Below are 13,161 nucleotides of genomic sequence, written 5' to 3'. Positions count from 1 at the left end.
CCCCCCCAGACCTCCCCCCAGACCCAGGAGGAAGAGAGAGCTCAGGAGGTGAGGCCTGTCCAGGGGTGCAGAGGAGGAGAGGCCTGTCCAGGGGTGCAAAGGAGGTGAGGCCTGTTCAGGGGTACAGAGGAGGAGAGGCCTGTCTAGGGGTACAGAGGAGGTGAGGCCTGTCCAGGGGTGCAGAGGCCTGTCCTGGGTTGCAGAGGAGGTGAGGCCTGTCAAGGGGTGCAGAGAAGGTGAGGCCTGTCCAGGGGTGCAGTGGAGGTGAGGCCTGTCCAGGGGTGCAGAGGAGGAGAGGCCTGTCCAGGGGTGCAGAGGAGGAGAGGCCTGTCCAGGGTGCAGAGGAGGAGAGACCTGTCCAGGGGTGCAGAGGAGGTGAGGCCTGTCTGGAGGGTGCAGAGGAGGAGAGGTCTGTCCAGGGTGCAGAGGAGGCGAGGCCTGTCCAGGGGTGCAGAGGAGGCGAGGCCTGTCCAGGGGTGCAGAGGAGGTGAGGCCTGTCCAGGGGTGCAGAGGAGGTGAGGCCTGTCTGGAGGGTGCAGAGGAGGAGAGGTCTGTCCAGGGTGCAGAGGAGGTGAGGCCTGTCCAGGGGTGCAGAGGAGGTGAGGCCTGTCTGGAGGGTGCAGAGGAGGAGAGGCCTGTCCAGGGGTGCAGAGGAGGCGAGGCCTGTCCAGGGGTGCAGAGGAGGAGAGGCCTGTCCAGGTGTGCAGAGGCCTGTCCAGGGGGTAAAGAGGAGGTGAGGCCTGTCCAGAGGCCCAGAGGAGACGAGGCCTGTCCAGGGGTGAAGAGGAGGTGAGGCCTGCCCAAGAATGCAGAGGAGGAGTGGCCTGTCCAGGGTGCATATGAGGCAAGGCCCGTCCAGCGGTGCAGAGAAGGAGAGGCCTGTCCAGAGGTGCATAGGAGGTGAGGCCTGTCCAGGGGGGCAGAGGAGGAGAGGCCTGTCCAGGGGTGCAGAGGAGGGGATGCCTGTCCAGGGGTGCAGAGGAGGGGAGGCCTGTCCAGAGGTGCAGAGGAGGAGAGGCCTTTCCAGGGGTGCAGAGGCGGAGAGGCCTGTCCAGGGGAGCAGAGGAGGTGAGGCCTGGGGTGCAGAGGGTGTGAGGCGTGTCAAGGGGTGCAGAGGAGGTGAGGCCTGTCCAGGGGTGCAGAGGAGGAGAGGCCTGTCTAGGGGTGCAGAGGAGGATAGGCCTATCCAGGAGTGCAGAGGAGTAGAGGCCTGTCCAGGGGTGCAGAGGAGGTGAGGCCTTTCTAGCCGTGCAGAGGAGGAGAGGCCTGTCCAGGGGTGCAGAGGTGGAGAGGCCTGTCCAGGGGAGCAGAGGAGGTGAGGCCTGGGGTGCAGAGGAGGTGAGGCCTGTCAGGGGGTGCAGAGGAGGTGAGGCCTGTCCAGGGTGCGGAGGAGATGAGGCCTGTCCAGGGGTCAGAGGAGGTGAGGCTTGTCCAGGGGTGCACAGGAGGTGAGGCCCGTGTCCAGGGGTACAGAGGGGGAGAGGCCTGTCCAGGGGTGCAGATGAGGTGAGTCCTGTCTAGCGGTGCAGAGAAGGTGAGGCCTGTCTAGCGGTGCAGAGGAGGAGAGGCCTGTCCAGGGGTGCAGAGGAGGTGAGGCTTGTCCATGGGTGCAGAAGAGGTGAGGCCCGTCCAGGGGGTGCAGAGGAGGTGCGGCCTGTCATGGGGTGCAGAGGAGGTGAGGCCTGTCCAGAGGGTGCAGAGGCCTGTCCAGGGGAGCAGAGGAGGTGAGGTCTGGGGTGCAGAGGAGGTGAGGCTTGTCAGGGGGTGCAGAGGAGGTGAGGCCTATCCAGAGGGTGCAGAGGAGCAGAGGCCTGTCCAGGGGAGCAGAGGAGGTGAGGCCTGGGGTGCAGTGGAGGGGAGGCCTGTCAGGGGGTGCAGAGGAGGTGAGGCCTGTCCAGGGTGCGGAGGAGACGAGGCCTGTCCAGGGGTCAGAGGAGGTGAGGCTTGTCCATGGGTGCAGAAGAGGTGAGGCCTGTCCAGGGGGTGCAGAGGAGGTGCGGCCTGTCATGGGGTGCAGAGGAGGTGAGGCCTGTCCAGAGGGTGCAGAGGAGCAGAGGCCTGTCCAGGGGTGCAGAGGAGGTGAGACCTGTCCAGGGGTGCAGAGGAGGTGAGGCCTGTCCAGGGGTGCAGAGGAGGAGAGGCCTGTCAAGGGGTGCAGAGGAGGTAAGGCCTGTCCAGGCATGCAGAGAAGGAGAGGCCTGTCCAGAGGTGCAGAGGAGGTGAGGCCTGTCCAGGGGTGCAAGGAGGAGAGGCCTGTCCAGGGGTGCAGAGGAGGTGAGGCTTGTCCATGGGTGCAGAAGAGGTGAGGCCCGTCCAGGGGGTGCAGAGGAGGTGCGGCCTGTCATGGGGTGCAGAGGAGGTGAGGCCTGTCCAGAGGGTGCAGAGGCCTGTCCAGGGGAGCAGAGGAGGTGAGGTCTGGGGTGCAGAGGAGGTGAGGCTTGTCAGGGGGTGCAGAGGAGGTGAGGCCTATCCAGAGGGTGCAGAGGAGCAGAGGCCTGTCCAGGGGAGCAGAGGAGGTGAGGCCTGGGGTGCAGTGGAGGGGAGGCCTGTCAGGGGGTGCAGAGGAGGTGAGGCCTGTCCAGGGTGCGGAGGAGACGAGGCCTGTCCAGGGGTCAGAGGAGGTGAGGCTTGTCCATGGGTGCAGAAGAGGTGAGGCCTGTCCAGGGGGTGCAGAGGAGGTGCGGCCTGTCATGGGGTGCAGAGGAGGTGAGGCCTGTCCAGAGGGTGCAGAGGAACAGAGGCCTGTCCAGGGGTGCAGAGGAGGTGAGACCTGTCCAGGGGTGCAGAGGAGGTGAGGCCTGTCCAGGGGTGCAGAGGAGGAGAGGCCTGTCAAGGGGTGCAGAGGAGGTAAGGCCTGTCCAGGCATGCAGAGAAGGAGAGGCCTGTCCAGAGGTGCAGAGGAGGTGAGGCCTGTCCAGGGGTGCAAGGAGGTGAGGCCTGTCCAGGGGCGCATAAGAGGTGAGGACTGTCCAGAGGTGCAGAAGAGGTGAGGCCTGTACAGAGGTAGGGAGGAGGTGAGGCCTGTCCAGGGGTGCAGAGGAGGAGAGGCCAGTCCAGGGGTGCACGGAGGTGAGGCCTGTCCAGGGGTGCAGAAGAAGTGAGGCCTGTCCAGAGGTGCAGAAGAGGTGCGGCCTGTCCAGAGGTAGAGAGGAGGTGAGGCCTGTCCAGGGGTGCAGAGGAGGCAATGCCTGTCCAGGGGTGCAGAGGAGGAGAGGCCTGTCCAGGGGTGAAGAGGACGTGAGCCTGTCCAGGAATGCAGAGGAGGAGTGGCCTGTCCAGGGGTGCAGAGGAGGAGAGGCCTGTCCAGGGGTGCAGAGGCAGAGAGGCCTGTCCAGGGGAGCAGAGGGGGTGAGGCCTGGGGTGCAGAGGAGGTGAGGCCTGTCAAGGGGTGCAGAGGAGGTGTGGCCTGTCCAGGGGTGTAGAGGAGGTGAGGTCTGCCCAGGGGTCAGAGGAGGTGAGGCCTGTCTAGGGGTGCACAGGAGATGAGGCCTGTTTCAAGGGGTACAGAGGGGTTGAGGCCTGTCCAGGGGTGCAATTGAGGTGAGGCCAAACCCCCTCCCCAAGCGCCTTGAGACCCTCTGGGTGAGTAGTGCGCTATATAAATCCCTGAACTTGAATTTGAACTTGTCCAGGAGTGCAGAGGAGGTGAGGCCTGTCCATGGGTGCAGAGGAGGTGAGGCCTGTCCAGGTGGGCAGAGGAGGTGAGGCATGTCCAGGGGTGCAGAGGAGGTGTGGCCTGTCTAGGGGTGCAGAGCAGGAGAGGCCTGTCCAGGGATGCAGAGGCGGTGAGGCCTGTCCAGAGGTGCAGAGGAGGTGAGGCCTGTCCAGGTGGGCAGAGAATGTGAGGCATGTCCAGGGGTGCAGAGGAGGTGTGGCCTGTCTAGCGGTGCAGAGGAGGTGAGGCCTTTCAAGGGGTGCAGAGGAGGTGAGGCCTGTCCAGGGGTGCAGAGGAGGTGAGGCCTGTCCAGGGGTGCAGAAGAGGTGAGGCCCGTCCAGGGGTACAGAGGAGGTGAGGCCTGTCCAGGGGTGCAGACGAGGAGAGGCCTGTCCAGGGGTGCAGAGGAGATGAGGCCTGTCCAGGGGTGCAGAGGAGATGAGGCCTGTCCAGGGGTGCAGAGGAGGTGAGGCACGTCCAGGGGTGCAGAGGAGAGGAGGTGAGGCCTGTCCAGGGGTGCAGAGGAGGTGAGGCACGTCCAGGGGTGCAGAGGAGAGAAGGTGAGGCCTGTCCAGGGGGGCAGATGAGGAGAGGCCTGTCAAGGGGTACAGAGGAGGTGAGGCCTGTCCAGGGGTGCAGAGGAGGATAAGCCTGTCCAGAGATGCAGAGGAAGTAAGGCCTGTCCAGGGGTGCAAGGAGGTGAGGCCTGTCCAGGGGTGCAGAAGAGCTGAGGCCTGTCCAGAGGTGTAGAAGAGGTAAGGCCTGTCCAGAGGTGGTGAGGCCTGTCCAGGGTTGCAGAGGAGGTGAGGCCTGTCCAGGGGTGCAGAGGAGGTGAGGCCTGTCCAGGAATGCAGAGGAAGAGTGGCCTGTCCAGGGTGCATAGGAGGTGAGGCCCGTCCAGGGGTGCTGAGGAGGAGAGGTCTAACCAGGGGTGCAGAGGAGGTGAGGCCTGTCCAGGGGGGCAGAGGAGGAGAGGCCTGTCTAGGGGTGCAGAGGAGGAGAGGCCTGTCCAGGGGTGCAGATGAGTTGATGCCTTTCTAGCCATGCAGAGGAGGAGAGGCCTGTCCAGGGGTGCAGAGGCGGAAAGGCCTGTCCAGGGGAGCAGAGGAGGTGAGGCCTGGGGTGCAGGGGAGGTGAGGCCTGTCAAGGGGTGCAGAGGAGGTGAGGCCTGTCCAGGGGTGCAGAGGAGGTGAGGCCTACCCAGGTGTCAGAGGAGGTGAGGCCTGTCCAGGGGTACACCGGAGGTGTGGCCTGTCTAGCAGTGCAGAGGAGGAGAGGCCTGGTCAGGGGTGCAGAGGAGGTGAGGCCTGTCAAGGGGTGCAGAGGAGGTGAGGCCTGTCCAGGAATGCTTAGGAGTTGAGGCCTGTCCATGGGTACAGAGGAGGTGAGGCCCGTCCAGGTGGGCAGAGGAGGTGAGGCATGTCTAGTAGTGCAGAGGAGGAGAGGCCTGTCCAGGGGTGCAGAGGAGGTGGGGCCTGTCAAGGGGTGCAGAGGAGGTGAGGCCTGTCCACGGGTCAGAGGATGTGAGGCCTGTCCAGGGCTGCAGAGGATGTGAGGCCTGTCTAGGGGTGCAGAGGGGGAGAGGCCTGTCCAGGGTTGCAGATGGGGTGAGGCCTGTCCTGTGTTTGGGTGGTTCATAGAAGGTGGGGCCTGTCCAGGAGGGATGCAGTGGAGATGAGACCTGTTCGTCCAGGCAGGGTGGTAGAGAGCTGAGTTTTAGTTTGTTCATTGTTGTCCCAAGAGATTTGTGGAATGAGTGTAAGTTGCTTGTAAACTGGCCAATTGAAGAGCCACAGAGTGAAGCGCCTCAAAATATTTTATTATGTATTACAAGAGAATAATGCAGATTTACAGACAATATTGCAAAGTCGAAGACCGGGTGAAAGAGTACGCATCATTTAGTGTTGCATCCAGAGGTTAGGGCACATGTCCAGCAAAATGTGAGGCGCTGCAGACCAACATTCTGGATGAGACTTTGTTGTAACCAAAGTACTGTAGTGACAATTGTATTACTAAGCAGAAGAAGATCAAAATAATAATAATGATGGCTCAGACAAAATTTTTCGAGACGGGTGACGAAAGTGGTTCTCACGGATTGTATTCTTGTTTTGATTCTGGGTTTGTTGCTGGTATGAATTTGGATATGCACGGTGTTGGTGTGCAGAGTAATGATGTTCAGTATGTGGAAGGAGGAAATGTTGTTCCTCTGGGTCAGGGCGGTACTGGGAACCCAAACCAGGTCTGACAATTTTGACGGACCAGCTCCCTGCCTCTTTTGTTGCTGGGGGGCGATATAGCAGCACCACAGCAAAACCAGCCCCTAGTGACCAATATGTTTCCCGGCACTGAACAATCGGTCCCCACTCTTATAGCTTCCTGGGGAAAAACCGGAAGCCCATTAAGGCCAGTCCGGCCCTGCTTAGGGTATAGGGTTTACTAACAGTGGCAATTTAAATACCTCAAACACTAATAATGTGCAGAATAAGACATGATCTGTGCGATGTTTGCAGGAACCTGGGAAACTGGAACATGAATCAGATGGCACCGAAAGGGATGTCTCAGTCAATTGTCCCAGCCCAACTGGCCTCTGTGCTGAGCAGGCAGAATCAAAGGCAGGTATATTGGAACATACCTTCAGTCCAGATAGTCCCACAGCCCAATGCAGAATAGAACGCCAAATTCTCAACAAATTCAGGATTTCAACAAAATCCTTTAGTGATTAATAAGGATTTTCCACCACTTGCATCTACACAAGAGTTTCTACTGGACTGAATCAGACACAATGACGGTGCCTGAGACGGGAGAAGGATTGCATGCTTGGGGCAGTCCTAGAGGTCACCCAGAGTGGCCCTTTTGTGGAAGAAGTAAATGGGAATCCAGCATCACTTTTAATCAATAAATGTGCCTCCCGTTCCAACCCACCCCTCTTGGGAAAGGAGTCCAGGTTGTAGGCATTTCTAATGAACAAGTAATAAGCTGACAGCAAATGTTCCCGTACAAATTGGGTCATACATGAATGGCCAGAAACTTAAACTGTGATTAAGATACAGTTATTATGTTAGGGAATCACCTTGTAAAATGACTTGTGGCTTTTTGGGGAAGAGTCACAATTAATTATTCATTTTGTAGGTGTGGTTTATTAAATTACATTTTGTTGTGCCATGCTTTCATGAACATTCATTGATTGCTGTAATTTTTACCACATCATGAACCATGTCAATAATGTGTTCTCTCTGTCTAAAAACTTAAGAACTTTTCCTTGATTTCCAAATAAGCAGGTTATATGTCAGTTTGCTATTTGATATTATAAAAAAATGTTTTCTTATTTCGTAGCACACATTTGTTGTGGTGGTCTGTCTATTGACTTTACAGATAGAGTTAGTTCTGATTCTGGCTTTTGATATACTTTGGAGGTTACCAAAATGTGATCCTCCTGCAAATATTATGATAATTATTTCTCTGACTGAGTAACCATGTTCAGTAATTATTTGAAACCTTTAATATAGCTTTGATGCTTGTTGTAGCTCCAAAGGCAAGGGCCTTTACCAAGGGAGCGGTGCTTTAATGGACAGTATTTCCTGCTATTGCTGACTATAAGGTCATTACACTGTATTCCCCATGAGGGCAGAATATGTCAATTAATAATGCAACACTGTCCCAGGGACCGAGGGGTTGAAACACCTCCGGTACTCCGGAACGTTTGTTTCACAGATTTTGCTGTGAATGTTCAACAGTCAACAGCCGCATGCGGGACCACAGTGGTTAATTGTTGAACATTCACAGCAATAGCTGTGAAAGGAGGCTGAAGTCAGTCCCTGGCTCTCCCTGGGCTCGTCTAAACTTATTTTCATCATTCAGATGAGCCAAAACAGATGCAGGAGATGAGCAGGCCCCCCCCGCTTCCCTTTGAGACGCCATTGACACTGCGACCTACGGGAGGAGGAATGGGGGAGGCTCCTGTGTGCCCTGCTGCAGGCTCTTTACTTTGCTTTCTCCTGCCCACTCCATGTATTTCAGAGAGGCAGAGGCTGTGTATAAGGACATTGTAATGTTGAGAGCAGCGGGCCTAGATCAGGTTGTATAGGCTGCTGCTGCTCCGTTGTCTCCAATGGAGGTCTCAACATTTCAGTGTTCCAAGCTTTGTCTCGTGAAGGATTTATTCCAATGTTCTAGTACTTTGGTCGCTGTCCTATAGGGCTCAAAAGACACTGACCCTCCACGTCATCCCTTCAGATAATTTATCAATAAAAAGCGCCAACACATTGATGCCTTGTTGCTTACATTGCTCAGCATTCGAACTCTGCATCAACTTGAACTTGAACTGAGAGAGCATGGTTTCTATAAATCTTAGAGTGTGGTAGATTTATGAAGTGTGGGCAGAATTATGTACAAGGACATTAACATACCTTTGCTAACCAGATTTTTTTGATTTGCAAGTTTCATGATCTGTAAATGTAAAGATGGGGGTTATGAAGACGTGGACTGGGTTGTTAGGGTTTGTTCTTTGAGACTGTGGGTGCACTCTATATTCCTAGAGACCTCTTCCAGCAAGGGATCATGGTTCTTGGTGAACCAAAAAAGTACTTATTCATTAACCATAGTTGCTTCACAATGGCCTCCAGAGAACAAGAAATTCTTTTGTTTTGTAAGTTCAGGACGGTTATTTGGAAGATGGGATGAAGTGTATTTGCTGTCTGACACAAAACTATTTCTTTCCTTCCTTTCAAGGTATTCTGGAATGACCAGGCAGTGCATTGTGCTGCCACCCTTGGAGGAACACAAAATAAAATAACTGCCAGGTAAGGATTCCGATAACTCTAAGTTTCCTTTTCCCCTGTTTCTTCTTTCTCTATTCCCTTTCTTGATCTCTGTTTTGTTTTTGTCTCTTCACTTCAATATTTGACTCCCTGTGTGCACTATTCTTGTTGTTATCAAACTTATGGTAATTACCATGTTGGGTTGTAGTGCAAAGTCAGTTCCGTTTAAGTCAGTTTTGCCCAGCAGTTCCTTAACTATTGGCACATTTGTCTCCTCCTCAACACCATGTTATACTATCCTCTCTTTGTCCGTTCTTTCGGCATATTTTCTCTCTGGATCTGTCTTCCATCTCTTTACGCACTCCCATCCTGCCCTTTTCTGTCTTGTCTATTACAAGCAAAAGACACAGTACAAATGTGTGGACACATGCACACAGTGCTTGCTTTAGGGTGGTGCAACCGGTGGAGCCGCCCCTGGTGCGGACCTTGGGGGCACAGTGTTTAGATGTAACTTATGGGTTCACAAGCATCTGCTGCACAGTTTCCTGTGCTGGAACATGTGGTCAAAGTGGAATATAGCTTTTTTTTCTCTTTCCTCTATTTTGTGTTTCTCTTTTCTTGACCCTTTTTAGTTTCCTTTACTGTTGTGCTGTTTTTTTCTCTTTTTCAGGTGTTGCATTGCCCGGGTCCTGTCGGAGGAGTGTAATGAGTTCTGAGCCACCAAGTAAGTCCATATCATCCGCACAATTTGAAATAGTGAATTCCACTGAGCTAAAGGGACACAGCGTCAGCCTACAGTGCCATTTAAAGAACTGAGTGCAACAAGGCCAATTTCTTTGGTCAATAAAATGTCCCTTCCTAGATCATTGGAAAAGGAATAGATGAATAATTTAAGTGAGTAGGGGAGTAAGTAACATCTAATAATTCATTAAAAGAATTACAAATATCTCACTATCATACCAGCCTGTTTCACAGAGAGTGTAAATTGAAAGTGTTGGCTGCTTCTGAGAATCTGTGGCGCAATATATGTGCAACTTGAGTTTCTTTCTTAAATATGCACTATGCTTGCTCCCCCATCCTTGATTTCCAGTGATCCCAAGCTCCCGATCTGCAGTGTTACACCACTATCAGAAATGCAGCTCAAACTGATTTCCTATCTTGTTTTTGTCAATACTTTCTTTGTGCAAAGTATAAGATCATAAATATTTTTCTTTGTGTTCATTTACAATCTCTGACTCCGTTTCTACAGGTGACTGAAGCATGAACAGAAAAAAGTTTTAAATTTAGTGAAACACAACGAAAAGGATTATTTCAAGTAAAGTTAAAACATTCTGGAGCTCTAGAGAAGAAACACTTTCTATGTACCAGGAATGGTGAGGAACTTGGAGCGGAAGAAACTGGTGAATGTGAAAGTTGTCAAAATCCCTAAAGGAAACTGACCATAAATGTTTACTGAGTGTCAGTAACTGAGATTGAGGAGAACATTGGGCACAATTGATGCCCACGCAGTGCGCATGGGAATACTCAGTGGTGTAAATTCTGTTTGATGGTTTATGAGAAAAGCTTTATAGGCCCAAACCCTCCACAACAGATCAGTATCCGTAGATGTGATGTGACAGAACTGTCAAGAAGACTAATATCCTTGGTTTACAAGCGCAAGCTTTTGTTTCCATCTTCTGTGATTCAGAGGAGAGAAAACATTGTTTAAAAGAAAGTCATTGTAAATGCCCTTTCTCAGATGTTGTTACAGCAAAGACGCTGGATTATCATTTCCAATATAGGAAGATTTTTCCCCACCAAATCTGTCTCTTGGGTTGATCCGAGTGGTTTCCAAGTTTCCCAGACCTTCAAAGTCAATCATGTACATGCCTTAGCCTTAGCCGGTAGGTGTAAAAAGCATGTACTGGCACAGAAAGCTTAAAAGGGGCCAATTTTGCGTGATTGATAATACATAAAACCACCCTGGCATGCCCTAATCATCAGTCATTACTTGTGTGAACAAATACACTTAACAGGCAAACACTACACCTCAAAGACCTCGTCAGTGCTTTTAAAACTCCTAAATCAAATGTGATAAACTGGAGTCACAAAATCACCAGGCATAACTTGGAGAAAATGAATCCACGAGGAGCATCTTAATAAACACAAGGGGCTCCTCAGTGAAAGTGTATAAGAGAAGTTAGATAGGTGTCTTTAAAGGTAGGAACATGATCTCCAGGTAAAAACTATAATTAGTTAAATACAAATGTTATGAAGATCATCTGCAGTGCATTTTATAAGTTAATGTTGAGTGTAACATAAACAAGTACAGACTCTGGAATCAGATTTAGTCTTAAGATGGCATGTATCCAGGAACAGACCCAAATTGGAGAAACAAACAACTTGAGTATGAGCAAAGAATGTGAAAGCAGCTTTAGTTTTCAATCCCCCCTCACTAAACACAAGAGAAATCACACTGGACAAAATCCCTACCAGTGCCCTGAATGCCAGAAAAGCTTCAGTCACAAATCTTCTCTCATGCAACATGTGAAAACCCATACTGGTCAAAAACCATTTCAGTGCTCCACGTGCCAAAAAAGCTTCAGTTATTGGCGTAGTCTGATTCGACATCAGGGAACTCATACTGGACAAAAAACTTATCAGTGCTCTGAATGCTGGAAAAGCTTCAGTCGGAAATCCAACCTTACTGTGCATGAAAGAACCCACACTGGGCATAAACCCTATCAGTGTTCTGAATGCCCAAAAAGGTTCCATCAGAAATTCAGTTTAACTGAACATGAGAGAGTCCATACTGGGCTCAAACTGTATCGGTGCTCTGAATGCCAGAAAAGCTTCAGTCGGAAAATAACTCTCACGAACCATGAGAGCACTCACACTGGGCAAAAACCTTATCAATGCATAGAATGCCATAAACAATTCGGTCTGAAATCCAGTTTAATGTATCATGAGAAAACCCACACTAGGCAAAAACCTTATCAGTGCTCTGAATGCTGGAAAAGTTTTATTCAGAAATCTGAGCTCTCTCGACATGAGAATACTCACACTGGACTAAAACCTTATCAGTGCTCTGAATGCTGGAAAAGCTTTATTCAGAAATCTGAGCTCTCTCGACATGAGAGAACTCACACTGGGCAGAAACCGTATCAGTGCTCTGAATGCCAGAAAAGCTTCAGTCAGAAATCCAACCTCACTGTACATGAAAGAACCCACACTGGGCAAAAACCTTATCAATGCAAAGAATGCCATAAACAATTTAGTCTGAAATCCATTTTAATTCATCACGAGAGAACCCACACTGGGGAAAAACCTTATCAGTGCTCTGAATGCTGGAAAAGTTTTATTCATAAATCTGAGCTCTCTCGACATGAGAATACTCACACTGGACTAAAACCGTATCAGTGCTCTGAATGCTGGAAAAGCTTTATTCAGAAATCTGAGCTCACTCGACATGAGAAAACTCACACTGGGTATAAACTGTATCAGTGTTCAGAATGCCAGAAAAGCTTCAGTCAGAAAATAAATCTCACTAGACATGAGAGAACTCACACTGGGCACTAACCTTCTTAGCTCTCTGAATACTGGAAAAGTTTCAGCCAGAAATCTGGTCTCACTCAACCTGCAAGAACTTACCGAGAAAAACCTTGTAATTTTTCTAAATGCCAGGGAAGTGTCTGCTGGAGATTCAATTTGATTCAACATGAAAATCAACAGCGTGAAAGAAAATTGTCAGTGCCCTCAATGTGACAAAAACTTTAGTTGTAAATGTAACCTTTCTACATAAGAGATACAATGTGGGAGAATAAAATTTGCTCACTGTAAACCCTGGGGGGAAGTTTCAGAACCGCAAAACCTTCAGATGAAGCAGCCACAAAGAAATCAATCCATTGGTTATCCTACAAACTCTACTGAGAAAAGCACACAGCGAGGCATGGAAATGCTTGTAATAACTTAATTCCTTAATAACTATTTGTGGCCTCATTCCGTTCAGTGTGTTTTGCTCCCTGAGTGTTTATAAGCTGTGGCTCGGACCCACAAAGTCCATTCGATCCTGAACTTTGAGGCCACGCTCCTAGGATCAAGAATCTAAGTAACCTCAAACTGTTTCCAGCCTTAATGAGCTTCAGCAGGAAGCTGCAGCAGGAGTCCCTTTGTCGTAGGTCTCTATGGGACCAACATCTGCTCATGTCTGTGCCACTTAGGGCCAATCATTGAGAAAAACTAAAGGTGATGGATGGACTGGTAGTTGATCTCAGTAACATCCCACCACATCATTCTCTAGTCTTTGTACCACTACAGACAGGGCCAACTCCATACAAACCATTCTTGGCCCCACCATAAATAGTCCTAATGACTTCTGTTCTGAGGGGACACGGCCTCGTATTACAAAGATCCACTTTATTGACCTCTTTCCGTGTCCTTTTTGCTAGAAATGGAACCTGCTTCCTATCTGCTGAGGACAGTTTCACCAGCTTTACAATCACATCAGATACACCCAAGAGCCTAATCATAAACTACGATATGACTAAAATACAACAAAATGCTATTCACAAACTACGTGCGGTCATTCTACCTCTCCTATCTTTTTCTTTGTAGAGTTGTCTGCCTCGACTGCTTAGTTTCTGCACATGTATACTTTTGTGGAGCAAATGTGAGAGGGACAGAGGGGAGTGGATGTAAAATGTGTAATATTTATGAATAAAGGGGAGGGCTAAGGAAGGAGTAAGGAGGGATTTAGGGAATCAAAAGCAC

General features: G+C 50.9%; 1 protein-coding gene across 1 annotated transcript; it reads left to right on the top strand.

Moving 5' to 3' along the window:
* Positions 1 to 8,381: 8,381 nt before the first annotated feature.
* Positions 8,382 to 12,251, top strand: LOC147737699 (uncharacterized). Its single transcript, XM_086935183.1, has 3 exons — positions 8,382 to 8,454; positions 9,083 to 9,136; positions 9,662 to 12,251. The coding sequence occupies exon 3, from the start codon at positions 10,750 to 10,752 to the stop codon at positions 11,968 to 11,970; it is 1,221 nt and encodes a 406-aa protein (XP_086791309.1). The 5' UTR covers positions 8,382 to 8,454; positions 9,083 to 9,136; positions 9,662 to 10,749; the 3' UTR covers positions 11,971 to 12,251.
* The last annotated feature ends 910 nt before the right edge of the window (positions 12,252 to 13,161 follow it).

Source organism: Lissotriton vulgaris, chromosome 1_1, assembly GCF_964263255.1.
Source record: "Lissotriton vulgaris chromosome 1_1, aLisVul1.2, whole genome shotgun sequence".
NCBI lineage: Eukaryota > Metazoa > Chordata > Amphibia > Caudata > Salamandridae > Lissotriton > Lissotriton vulgaris.
Note: the sequence above shows the minus strand (reverse complement) of the source record. Positions and strands in the feature narration are given on the sequence as shown.

Bases quoted from the DNA above. Each gene is read 5' to 3' on its own strand.
- LOC147737699 (XM_086935183.1), top strand. From the start codon at position 10,750: ATGGCATGTATCCAGGAACAGACCCAAATTGGAGAAACAAACAACTTG.